Source organism: Manihot esculenta, chromosome 11 (genome assembly GCF_001659605.2).
Source record: "Manihot esculenta cultivar AM560-2 chromosome 11, M.esculenta_v8, whole genome shotgun sequence".
Taxonomy (NCBI): Eukaryota; Viridiplantae; Streptophyta; class Magnoliopsida; order Malpighiales; family Euphorbiaceae; genus Manihot; species Manihot esculenta.
The window spans coordinates 6,706,295-6,719,829 of record NC_035171.2 but is presented as its reverse complement, the minus strand read 5'-3'; the positions used below and the strand labels follow the sequence as shown (position 1 = coordinate 6,719,829).

At 34.7% G+C, this 13,535-nt stretch overlaps 1 protein-coding gene across 2 annotated transcripts; it reads left to right on the top strand.

The window, feature by feature from the left end:
* Window positions 1-6,668: 6,668 nt before the first annotated feature.
* Window positions 6,669-13,214, top strand: LOC110625452 (DEAD-box ATP-dependent RNA helicase 15). 2 transcript variants are annotated; one of them, XM_021771048.2, is made up of 13 exons: window positions 6,743-6,959; window positions 7,086-7,106; window positions 7,221-7,341; window positions 8,260-8,360; window positions 8,728-8,900; window positions 9,017-9,248; window positions 9,345-9,463; window positions 10,258-10,314; window positions 10,403-10,587; window positions 10,823-10,967; window positions 11,105-11,188; window positions 12,570-12,633; window positions 12,895-13,214. In XM_021771048.2, exons 1-13 carry the CDS (start codon window positions 6,758-6,760, stop codon window positions 12,903-12,905), a joined length of 1,515 nt encoding a protein of 504 aa, XP_021626740.1. In that variant the 5' UTR covers window positions 6,743-6,757; the 3' UTR covers window positions 12,906-13,214. The 2 variants fall into 2 exon arrangements, with proteins under 2 accessions (XP_021626738.1, XP_021626740.1); XM_021771046.2 differs by having other exon boundaries at window positions 6,669-7,106.
* Window positions 13,215-13,535: the final 321 nt, after the last annotated feature.

Below are 13,535 nucleotides of genomic sequence, written 5' to 3'. Positions count from 1 at the left end.
CCTCACGAAGTCCGTGCCGTCTCACATAAGCAATGTACAAGGAGCCATGCCAAGTAGAAGGATACATGCAATGCGTCATATTCGTGTACTCTAATGCACTCACCCTATTGCATAGTCATGATGCATGAAGCATGATAAAATATTCAGTTGTCATCTTAAAACAAGTTAAGTTCCACTCACCTGTAGTTATTTCTGAACTGACTCTGCAGGATCTGACACTGGACTCACTGCTGACTTCCCTGATTCCTCTGGTCCGTACCTACACAGGTGGACTCAAATGAGGGACCAAACTCACTCACGACTATCTCTAAGAAACTCCCCAAAACCCCTCTAAACAAGCCTAAAACCATCACATAAAACATGCAAAAGAAAGCTGGACAGGGCACTTTCGGCGGCAGGTTCGGCGGCCGAAACCCCTCTCCAGAGACGAAACTCATGCATGTTCGGCGGCACCTTTGGCAGCCGAAGGTCTCGTCCAGAGACGAAACTCACACCCTTTCGGCGGCCGAACTCCCTCTTTCGGCGGCCGAAAGTCCCTGTCTAAATCGAAAGCCTAGCTTTCGGGGGCAACCTTTGGCAGCCGAAACTGCCTCCACAAGGGGTTCGGCGGCCGAACCTTCCTTCGACGGCCGAACCTGGGTTTGCCCGAAGGGCAGAACCCTGCTCTGTTTCATGCAAACTTTGCCCAAAAACCTACAAACATGCATATCAACTACTCCCAACGAGTATAGACACATATATATGCACAAGGGGTCTAAAACTACCCTAAAACCCCAAACAAACATAGCACATAACACTTAAACATGTTTGAACACCACAAATCACCAAAAACCTCACCTAAACCTAAACATGCATACTACCCATACAAACTTCATAAAACCTTTCAAAATCATCAAAGGATCTTCACGTACCTCTTACACAACTTGAGGATGAAGGATCCTAACGTGGAGATATGAAGAAAAGCTCTTCCAAAGCTCCAAGCTTCAACACTTGGTTCTTTTGCTCAAAACCTTCATAAGTCACCAAAACTCTTAAAACTCTTGAAAGATTTGATGAAAATCATGGAAAACATGAAAGTCAACGTGGGAGAGGCTGAAACTCACCTCTGGCTGCAAGTGGAGGAGGAGAAATAACCTCCTTCCACCGACCCTTGGCCCTTTTATAGGTGGCTGGCCAGACCACCTTCGGCAGCCGAACGTGAAGCCGAAACCATGCAATGTTCGGCGGCCGAAAGTGACCTTCGGCGGCCGATCCTTTGCATTTCTCCTTGTTGCTTTTCTTTCAAAACTCAAGTCTTTTAACACTTCAAAACATGAAAACAAGTAAAAATACCTTGGAAAACATATGTAGTACCCTTCTCGAGGGTTCCGACACCCGAGATTCCACCGGACGACAGGAATGCCAATGCCGGACTCGAGCCGGGTATTACACCCTCTCTCTCCTAACTTCACTCTAGTTGGTAACAAACCCCTCAACATTCTCTACATAAACTCTCTATATTTAGGTGGAATTCCTATATGCCAAATTGTTTTCCATAACTCACTCACTAATCGCTCTTCACCCTATTCAAATTTTTGAGAGCTAAATAATAACTCGTTTTGACACTGCATACCCCTTATTTCTCATAATGCCATATAATCTTATCCTCACACTCACCAACCCCAAAGGAGTATTCAAAATGTGTCCAATATCTTTCGCACTAAAAAGCTCTATAACCTTACTCGCATCCCACTCCCTCCTCTCACTCACAATAAGATCCTTCACCTTCAAATTTGGTTCAAAAAATAAGTAATCATCATCAGCAACAAAACTATCATTCTTTGGAATCCAAGGGTTTGTACTAGCCAAAATTTTCTCTTTGTTATCAACCCTCCATCTATAGCCATTGTTTAATATATCCCTAGCAAGCAACACACTCTTCCAAGTAAAGCTAGGATTACTACGTAGCGTAGCCTTTAAAAAATTACCATTGTAAAAATATTTACCTTTGAGAATGCGAAATAAAAGAGTGTTGGATTTAGACATTAATTGTCATCCCTACTTCCCTAGTAAAGCAATATTAAAACAACGCTAGTCACTAAAACCCATACCCCCATCCTTCTTACTACTACACATACGGTCCCAAGATAGCCAATGAACACCTCTATCATTAGATTTCCACCAAAAAGTATTCATCATTTTTTGTAACTCATCACAAAATAAAATAGAAAGGAGAAAAACATCATACAATATGATGGTATAGCTTGAGCAATTGATTTAATGAGGATCTCCTTACCTACTCTAGACAAAAGCTTACTTTTCCAAGAATTAATTCTACCCCAAAGCCCCTCTTTTATATAATTGAAGACCTGCTTCTTATTTTTTCCCACAAGAGAAGGTAAACCCAAATATCTTCCCTTGACCAAAGAATCATGAACTCCCAACAACCCTGAAATACCTTCTTTCTTTGATTCAGCCACCATAGGGCTAAACATTAAAGCTGATTTCTGAAAATTAATTGCTTGACCAGCAGCTTCCTCATAAGTCTTTAATAACTTTTTAACATGCCGCTTTCACGTTCATTAGCCCTAAAAAAGAAAAATGAGTCATCCGCAAAAAGGAGATGGAAAACTCTAGGGCATCTACTACCTGCTCTGCAACCATGAATCCGACCTCTCAATTCTGCCTCCTCAAACAACAAGGACAGTTCTTTCGAACACATAAGAAATAAATATGGGGAAAGTGGATGCCCTTGCCTTAAACCTCTCTCTAGTTTAATAGGCCCCACAATAGCACCATTACAAGTCATGGAATAGTTAACAGTAGTAACATACAACATCATCCACTCAATCCATTTAGCTGAAAAGTTCATGGCCCTCATCATGTTTTCTAGAAACGACAATCTAATTCTATCATAAGTTTTAGATATGTCAATTTTAAGAGCTACTGACCCCTCTCCACCCAATCTTTCTCTCTTCATCCCATACAATAACTCAAAGGCAACAAGCACATTATTCTGAATAAATCTTCTTGGAATAAATGCAGACTGACTACTGGAAATAATGCTATTAAGCACTCTTTTTAATCTATTGGCCAAAACTTTAGTAAGAATTTTGTAAAGAACATTGCACAAAGCAATAGGTCGAAAGTCACAGATAGAATTAGGACTGGCCATCTTAAGGATTAAGACAACATGAATATCATTTAAGTGCTCAGGGAAAATACCTCTTTGAATCCATAATATGCAACTATCAGCTATATTTCTGTCCACAATATGCCAAAACTTCTGAAAAAATACTGGACTGAGACCATCTGGCCCCGATGATTTGTCCGGATGCATTTGGAATGCTGCAACTCGAAATTCCTCATCTGTAAAATCAGCCACTAAGTCTCTGCTATCATCACTCAAAATTCTCCTCCTCACTAATTTGGAAATTGTATCAGGCTTGTCATCTCCTTTCACAAACAAATCGGCAAAATAATTAGTAATTAATTCATGTAATTCTGTCCCATCTTCAAAATCTTCAACATTATTCCTTAGCCTCTCTATCTTAATATTAGCCTTCCTACCCTTGACATAAGCATGGTAAAATTTTGTATTTCTATCCCCATTATTCAACAAAAAAGTCTTTGCTTTTTGTCGAGCCTGAATATCTACAAATTCCAGCAAATGGTTTCATTCACATCTATAAGCAAGGTAATCAGAATTAGAAAGTGCGTTTTCCTCCTCTTCTAACAGTTTTTTGAATGATACGCTTCCTATCACGTCTATCTCTATTTTGTTGGACCCCCATCTACTCATCTCCTGCACATAATTATTTCATTTATCCAATATCTTAGCATTGAAAAACATAGTCCACCCTTTACGCACAACGTCTTCTAACTCGTTATCAAGTAACCATGAGTTATCAAATTTAAACTTCCTTCTCTCTACTGTCACAACATTAACTCTGGTGGAAAATAACAAGAATTTATGATCTGAGATAGGCAAAGAGAGAACTTTAACGTTATTGTCTCTAAACTGATTCAACAATATAGTATTAGCAAAACACCTGTACAACTTCTCACGAATCACAACTTCCCCATGGCGCCTCTGTTTTCGGGTAAATTTAGGACTTGTCGTAATTACCTCGGTCAAATTGGCATCCTCCACCGTTGAATAGAAGCCATTCATAAAAAATTGTGGCTGTAATAAGCCATCCTTCTTTCTCATCTTGTGATAGAATATCATTAAAATCACCTAAGCATATCCAAATTTTGTCATCTCTATTCGCCAATGCTCTTAACAAATTCCATGAAGACCTCCTGTAATTCCTTTCTAGATGACCTCCTTTCTGGATGACCATAGAAGCCTGTTAATCGAACAAACTCTCCTTCCCTGTAATTTGAACATCCATAGTATTATTCCACATCAAAGTTAAACCTCCATCTCTTTCTACGTTATCCACAGTAAAATGATTTGAAAAACCCAAACTCCGTCTAACCTCCTCCACCTACCTGTCATTCACTATAATTTCTATCAAGAACACAATGTTTGGCTTGTGAATCAAGGAATATTCCTTGAGAATTCTTACCGCCTGGGTGTTGCCAAGACCCTGGCAGTTCCAGCTAAGGGTCGTCATGGCTTTCGACTGTCATGTCTCACATGACTAGCCATTGAATTATTTTGAAAAGCTCCATTCGAATCCTTTGACACAGAAACAGATGGTGTTTTGTTGTTATTTTCCACACATTGCCCTTTTTTTTTATCATCAAACTTTGTAATTCTCTCATGCTCTGTTTGGTCCACTAAGGGTCTGGCCCACTGATTCCACCTCTATCCCTAAAGACAATCTATCTTTCTTAAAACCACTTAATGCATTGGTCAAATAAGGATCACGGTAGCCAAAATTATGCATGTCACATAAATTGTCTTTTTTTACCTTCCTCAATTTTTGCTTCAGAATTAGCCATACCTTCTAGATATTCTTTCCTAATCCAACTACGCTCCCTCTTTGCCGGCTTGCGTGGAGGAGCCCGGAGCGATTCATCCCATCCAAACCGAATGTCTTCTTTCTTAATCTTCAACCTCCATTCACAAAAATTATCTGTATGTCCTAGTTTTCCACACAAATAGCAGAAGATGGATAAATATTCATATTTAAAATAAACAAAATAAACTAAACCATCTGGAGCCACCAATTTCTGCTTTCGTTGTAACAATTGCAAAATATCATGTTCTATTCTGATCATAAACTCAAGATTTTTCATTACAATGATACGACTATCATACTCCACAAACTGCCCCACGAAATCTCCCAACTGCTGAGCATATGCTTCATTCATATAACCAGGTGGGATATCATACACTTGAACCCAATATTATGCCTTAAGTAGATGGATGGTTAAATGATTAGTAGCAGTTTTTATTTTATCCCACATAAGGAGATGTTTATTAAAGTGCCATAGTGACCTATTCTAGACTCTTTCTACATCAACGTCATTATAAAAATGGAATAGATACCGCTTGGCTCCTATATCTTGAATATCCATACTACCTATAGGGTGCTAAAGATCGGCAAAAATATTTTTCATACTCATAAAATTAATCGAATTCAACGTTAGAAACATTCCAATAAGGCAATGTTCATACGCCATCATAGGAGCTCTTGGTAATGGGGCTAAGTGGATCTCATTGCCCTCCTCTTTATCAGCCAAGAAGAGAACATTTAACATATCATCAATAGAAAGAGAGAAAAAGAGAAAGATAGAAGAAATATAGAAAACAGGAAAAAAGAAGAAAAGAGAAAAAGAAGAGAGGAGAAGAATAGAAGAGAAGATATATTAGGTTTGAGGGAAAGAAGAGAGAAGAATAGAATAGAAGAGAAGAGAATATAAGAATATAAATATTTTATTAATATATTTAATAATTTATTTATTTATATTTCATTTGTAATATAATATTATAATTTATATAATTCTCTCTAAGTACGTGTGTTGGGGGGGAGTATGATAAAACTTAAAATTTTTAATGGATTATTGGATCAATCCATTAGTAGATTAATTACAATGTTAAAATTTTTAATTATATTCAAATTACAATTTAAATATGATAAAAATATAGTTTATATGAAGTAAAGTATAATTTTATTTATATTTATATAAGTTAAATTTAAGATATATAGGAATTTGACATGAAAAATCTAACTCTTAATATCATTTAACTATTAATAACTCTAATAAATAATAATAATAAAAAACATGTAAAACAAAAATTAGTCAAATAAAAAAATGTGAATAAGTTTTATATTAATCATGAATTTTATATGTTTAAATTCCAATCTATTCATTTCATAATTTTTATCCATTTTCTTTTAATTATTTTATTTAAAATATTATTAATTATTTTTAATTTATTATAATTAATTTTTCAAGCTTTATATAAATTTAATTTTATAAAATAATAATTTCAATTAATTAAAGCTAATTTTATGATGATTGATTTTAATTAATTAATTAATTACTGCATAGTGAGTTGAATAAACTAATTATTTTGATTTATTTAGTAATTTTTTTCCAAAAAATTATTTTAATATTTTTATTTTTTCAATTAAAATTACCTAAATTGTTTTCTTTCTCAACAGAGTTAAGGGCAAACCTCATTGTAAGTAGAGTAGAAGCTTAGAGGCCCCAACTGTGATGGAAAAACAGGCCCAAAAGACTTTGAAAACGCTAGCTAAAATATAGCATTCCCTGTCCGGAAAGCTAATGATACGTAAAATTCATCCATAATATTTCAATGAAATTTGAAAATTTCATATATTTTAATTACTACTATTGTCCCCTTCATTTCCCACTAAAAATCGAATTTAACCTGACCAGGAAGGTTAGTTTGGTCATTGTGCCTAGCTTTTCTTCCTATCCTCTCCTTCACTCTCTTCAAAACCCTAGCCAGCTTCCTCACTGCTTACTGCTAAACTATATTGCTCTGTGTTGCAGAGGTTTTCAATTTATTAAACTTTTACTAATTATTTTTAACTCCTTTGAGCTCTCTGTCTCTCTCTCTCTGTGTGTGTGCGTGCGCTTATTTAATTTTCATTTTTCTGTTTATTCTTTCAAAACCCTAGTACACTCTTGGAGTTCTGAAGGTAAGCTCTCCGAGCTCTACTGGTAACTTGGTTTCTCTTAATTTCAAAACTGTGATTCTCCAAGCCATGATCCTGGAAATTGATTGAATTTGCTGTGCATCTGTATGCTTGCAGGCAAAATGGGTGAAGTAAAAGACAACGACGCCTACGAGGAGGAGCTGCTCGACTACGAGGAAGAGGTCGAAAATGCTCCAGATTCCGTCTCTGCTAAGGCCGCAGCTGAATCTGCTAAGAAGTTCGTTTCTTTTCTCCTCTAACTACTGTTCTATCACTTTTTCCATTTTTGCAAATTATTGAGTTGCAATTGTGCTATGTGTTCTTTTTAGTAGCTATTTGCTCTTAGTTTTTGTTTAATTTTATAAAAATGCACAAAAACTTTTCAGTTATTTTTCTTTATGTTTTTATTTATGTGGGTTTTGTGTGTGGATTTGTGTTCTTATCTGCGTTGAAAGTTGTTCCTCCCCTGAAAGACTTTTATAATGATATTTTTCTGGTTAATTAGTTTCATTTAGAAATTGGAAACTGATAGTCTTTCTCTTCTCTTTATACTGTGTATGTCTTTCTTTGTTTGTTAAGTATGCTCTTTTTTGTTTTGTTTAGAAAACTGCAGAATCTAGGCCCGCTTTTCTCTGTTACTATTTGTATAATGAGCATGCTCCCTAACAAGTCTTGAAAAATTTTCTTTATTCTTAACAATGGATATTGTTTTCTGCCTGAAAACATGTTTGGCAATGCTTGCTCTACAAACAATTTTGTTTTATTGTCTTTGTGTTTTGGGGGGTTGGGTGTGGGGGACTGCTCTGTTTTCTTTATTGAAGATTGGATTGGAATAAATAATAATGTGAAATGCTTGTGCTGCACAGCTGCACAGATATATTTAGGGTACTTTTTTCACAAGAATGCAGAAGTATAAAAGTGTGGTGATTTCTAAACCTTGTTTCTTCATATTCTAATTGAAGACATTTGATGGGCTTTTTGAAATTTTTTTTTTATTCTTTTTATTCCTTATGTTCAGTCAGCGTATATGATGAAGGAGAGTTACATGCATGCTTGTTAAGTGGATGATCTTCTTGTATTGATTTATATTGAAAATATCTGTGCATTTCTTGTATTATTTTTATTATTGATTTTTGTTTTACTTTACACAATGCAGGGGCTATGTTGGAATTCACAGTTCGGGATTCAGAGACTTCCTATTGAAGCCAGAGCTTCTACGAGCCATTGTAGATTCTGGATTCGAACATCCTTCAGAAGGCAAATTCTTTAGTCATCCCTTTATATAATGTCAATTATTTTATTATTTATTAATTTTTTATTACTGTTATATCAAAGGAGATGAAATCAGCCCAGTGATTCTCCATTTCCCAGTGTTTTATCATTTTTCTGATAGTACAATAAATGTAGCTGCCAAATTCTCTCTTAAATGATGCATTCTTGTGGCTGTTCTCTTCTTTTGACTTACTGTGTTTTATATTTACAGGTAATTACTACTAACTGTACTTGTTGAAAGTCGTAATTTCAGCAAGAAAACTCGTCCTGGTAAACCTTTTCTTTAAAAGGATCTGGGAGGTCTTTATTCTTACTGAGGATTCCTCCACTGCAATTTTGTTTCCTTCATCAGTGCAACATGAGTGCATCCCTCAAGCTATATTAGGAATGGATGTAATCTGCCAAGCAAAATCTGGGATGGGGAAGACTGCTGTTTTTGTTTTATCAACTTTGCAGCAGATTGAGCCTGTTGCAGGACAAGTTGCTGCACTTGTTCTTTGCCATACAAGAGAATTAGCATATCAAGTATGTCTCCTGGTTTTGTTTTATATCCTATTGAAGTTTATGGTTGAAGTTTTCTCTTTTTGGATATCAATTTTTGTCTTTTTGATTCTAAAGATTCCTTGGTTTTTGTTTTATAGATATGCCATGAATTTGAGAGGTTCAGCACATATTTGCCAGATATAAAGGTTGCTGTCTTCTATGGTGGTGTCCATATCAAGGTTCACAAGGATATACTAAAAAATGAATTCCCCCATATTGTTGTTGGAACTCCTGGAAGAATATTGGCTCTAGTAAGAGACAAGGACCTTGGATTGAAGAATGTGAGGCATTTTATCCTAGACGAGTGTGATAAGATGCTTGAATCACTTGGTATCTTGCTTAGATCTGATCCTCTGGAGAAAATAACAAATACTTTCCTTTCAATTTTCTATTATTTTAATATGTTTCCTTGTCTGCCTTTTCCAGATATGAGGAGAGATGTTCAGGAGATTTTCAAGATGACTCCTCATGATAAGCAAGTAATGATGTTTTCAGCAACGCTTAGCAAGGAAATTCGTCCTGTCTGCAAGAAATTTATGCAAGATGTAACGATTTCTTGCATTTATGATACACTCTGAAAATATTTTGTTTAGTTTGATTATTGTTCTTTGCTTCACATGTATGTTTGTCAGTGGCATTTGTGCCTTACACATTCTGGGGGAGATAAAATGTAGAAGAATTCTGCTGTTGGGAAGATGAAATTTTGAATTGATTTTGGTTCAGATGCAGGGGTGGAATTGGAACTAGACCTTTGCACGTTGTTACTTTTTGGGGGATTAGGGGAGATAAAATGTAAAAGAATTCTGCTGTTGGGGAGTCAAAATTTTGAATTGGCTTGTGGTTTAGATGCAGGAGTGGAAGTGCAACTAGACCTTCGCACCTTTTTTTTTGGTTTTTTTGGGGGGGGGGGGGGAGAGGATAAAATGTAAAAGGGATTGTGCAGTGCTGGACTGGAAGTGAAACAAGAAAAAAATATTCGGAGGACTTGTTCATATTTTATTTTCAGAATTACCTTAAATTTCAGGGTAAATTTTAAATTTTGGGAATATGGTGGAATCAATACGGCGAATGGTAGATTAAACATATGGAATAAAACTGAATCAATGAAGTTGCAGGGATCATCATTATTGATTTGCAAATTTTTATTTTAAATCCCCCAACCTCACAACCTTGTTTCCCATCTAGATCTGGATGCTAGGTTTTATGTTCCTTTATAGCAGGCATCTAATTACCACATTTTTTAATGATCGCATTGGCTTTTTGGATAATGCTAGTCTGACTGTGATTGCTGGTTCAAATCTTTGAAAAATTCTAATTAATTGATGTTTGATTCTGGCAGCCTATGGAAATTTATGTCGATGATGAGGCCAAGTTGACTCTTCATGGTCTTGTACAGGTATCTATAAAAATAATACCTCATTGAAGTTGAGCCATGGTAAAAGATATTGTTTTATGCTAATTTTATTTTGGCCTTTTTCTTTCAGCACTACATTAAACTGACTGAGATGGAGAAAAATCGCAAGTTGAATGACCTGCTTGATGCCTTGGACTTCAATCAAGTAGTCATTTTTGTCAAGAGTGTTAACAGAGCAGCTGAGCTGAACAAATTATTGGCGGAATGCAACTTCCCCTCAATATGCATCCATTCTGGAATGTCTCAGGAAGAAAGGTATTAATGGTACTTTAAGTGATGCTCTGTTAATTTGTACTGTAATATCGGCTGTTTCAATGCAAAATTTATTTGTGGTTTTGAGTTGCCAACCTCTGTTTGATTGTGTTGTGTGGGTTTATTTCAATGTAGGAGGCACTTAGCCAAAATATCAGAGGAGGTTTTACATTATACTTCTTCCATGCATTACAAAGTTGCCTATATGTCTGATATTCTGTGTTTACTCTGTTTTAAGGTTGACAAGGTACAAGGGTTTCAAGGAGGGGCATAAGCGAATTCTTGTGGCGACTGATTTGGTTGGAAGAGGGATTGATATTGAACGTGTTAACATTGTTATCAACTATGATATGCCAGATTCAGCTGATACGTACCTGCACAGGGTATGCTGCATATGCATTCTATTATTTGGTCGGTAGATTTTTATTATTATTATTTTTCTATTATCTGTCTAGAAAAGAAAATGAACTTATCTATCTTCATAAATACTCTCTTAATTTCAATTTGTTGTCAATAATAGGTGGGGAGAGCCGGTAGGTTTGGCACCAAGGGTCTTGCAATTACATTTGTCTCATCTGCATCCGACTCTGACGTTCTGAATCAGGTTCGTCACACTATTTATTAAGCTTTGTTGTCTTACTCTCAACAAGCATAATTACCCAAGCTTTGCTGCAGTTTAAAACAATATTTCTTAATTGTTATATCTTATTTAATATTTTAAAATATTAGAAATTAATTCAAATGCTAGTAAATTAAAACTTATATAGGTTAATTTTATAATAAAAGCCCTTTATGATGCATTTTGAAATTTTTAACTTTTTTTTCATAAATAAGTATTATTTACGCTCCTTTATGCTTTTGGCTGGATTTTAATAATATTTTGAATAATTATGTGATATTTTTAATCCAAATATTTTAGACAATTTCTTTACATTAAAAGAAAAAATATTTAAGAAAGTATGACAGTTTTATTCATTGTTAAAAAAATCTCAAAGATGTTTTACAAACCAATATGCTAATTAATTTATTGAAGGAAGCCACTTATTAAATTTGTAATTGAGATAAGCTAGATAATAAAATATTTGATATTAAAAAAAAAATATCGCCATAGTTAAAACATTTAATCACACCTTATCATGAATAAAATAATTCAAAAATTATTTGAATGAAAATAATAACAATTGATCTTTTCTTGGAGTAATTGAAATTAAAATGAGAAAAATTAGCATAAACATGTGCGTTTGTGTGGAGTGATTAAGGTTTTGTTAACTTAAGAGAAATGGTAAAAATGAGGAAAGGGTAGGCCGACAGTAAAGGAAGTGTGTGTTTGGAAAAAAAAAAGGGTTAGAAGAACCTTTCGCTGTTCTTAAGAACAGTAAAAAGTGATTCTGATTTAGTGTATGGCAATTATCATATTAAATTTGGAGTGAACCAGCTGGCTGGATTGATGAACTAGATCCAAGTCGGTCTGGGTTTATAATTGAATTGAACTGGTTTGAACCAATTGACTCAATGATGGACCAGTGAACCGATTGACTCGTCATGTCAAACAATGAATAGAAGCAATTTTTTCTTTTAAAGCGCTGCTGGGGGTATTGAACCCAAGGCCTCATTTGAAGTCTTTAATTGACAACAGATTGAGCTAACTTCTTGTGTATGTATACATATAATCTGTTTATTTGTCTTGTAATAACATTCAGATTACATATATTTTTTTATGTATAACTCATAGATATTGAAAAAAAATTAATAATAATATTTAAAATTGAGTAGTTTTATATAAAATAAAAAATACTATAGAAATAGAACATAATAAATGTTGAAAGCTTGATTTTGAATAAATGAAACTTATCTAATTAATTAATAACTCACTGGTTAAACCAAACATCCATCCATCCTTTCCCTTCTCTGGTTTTCAAGTGATCTGGGTTTACAAAAAGTGCTTCCTCTGTTAATAATCATATATTACATCATAATGATTTCAGGTCCAAGCAAGGTTTGAGGTGGACATAAAGGAGCTCCCTGAGCAGATTGATACTTCCACATACAGTAAGTTTCCTTCTAGACTCTCTACTTCTACTTTCATACAAGCAGAATGCTTTATTTATCATATGGAATCTAGCGGCTGGGAAACAGTCATGTATTTTCTGCACCTTGCTAGAAACGTAATTTGCAGTGCCCTTGTGTATATGAATCAGTTAAAATATTAAATAAAGGCCGATACTTTAACTTTTTTTTCTTTTTTTGCCAAAGAGCCTCTAACTTCATTGTTATGAATCTGACATTTCTGTTATCTTATGTTATGTGCAGTGCCATCATGATGTACATATACATTGATGTGATCAAGAGTGATGGGGAAGTTTCAAATATTAAAATATGTGGGGATGTATCCTGACTGGAGGTAGTTGACGACTTCAAGTATTGAGCTTCTTGCTAGTTAAGACTTGCAATTAGTTGTTAGTACGTTTGAGTTTATTTGTTTATGTTGTCCTTGCATGTTGTTGTATTATTCATATTCTGATTATTTGCTGGCCTAAAATTTATGCTCAGTAATTCTTTCGAAATCCTAAATTGTAGATGGCATTTTAATTGAGCATCTGGAAAACGGAGAACACATTTATTTGGGTCTACCATCTGTTTGCTATTCCAGTGTATCCATTACTCTCTTCAGCCGGTGGTAGGGGTGAGCATTCGGTCTGTTCGGTTCAAAACTGAACCGAACCGAATAAACTGAAAATCAAAATTTTAGTGTTTATAAAAATCGAACCGAACTGATTTTGGTTAGAAATCGAATCGAACCGGTCTGATACGGTTCGATTTGGTTTGGTTTGATCGGTTTTGATTTTTAATAATTTTTTAATTTTTTACACTTTATTTTTAATATTTTAAAATTTAATTAAAATATTTTAATTTTAATATGATTTAATTTCTGAAAAAATATATTATTATTA

Bases quoted from the DNA above. Each gene is read 5' to 3' on its own strand.
- LOC110625452 (XM_021771046.2), top strand. From the start codon at position 6,758: ATGAAATTTGAAAATTTCATATATTTTAATTACTACTATTGTCCCCTT. The intron at 7,342-8,259 runs GTTCGTTTCTTT...TACACAATGCAG, and splicing joins GCAGCTGAATCTGCTAAGAA to GGGCTATGTTGGAATTCACA. The intron at 8,361-8,727 runs GCAAATTCTTTA...TTCCTTCATCAG, and splicing joins ATTCGAACATCCTTCAGAAG to TGCAACATGAGTGCATCCCT.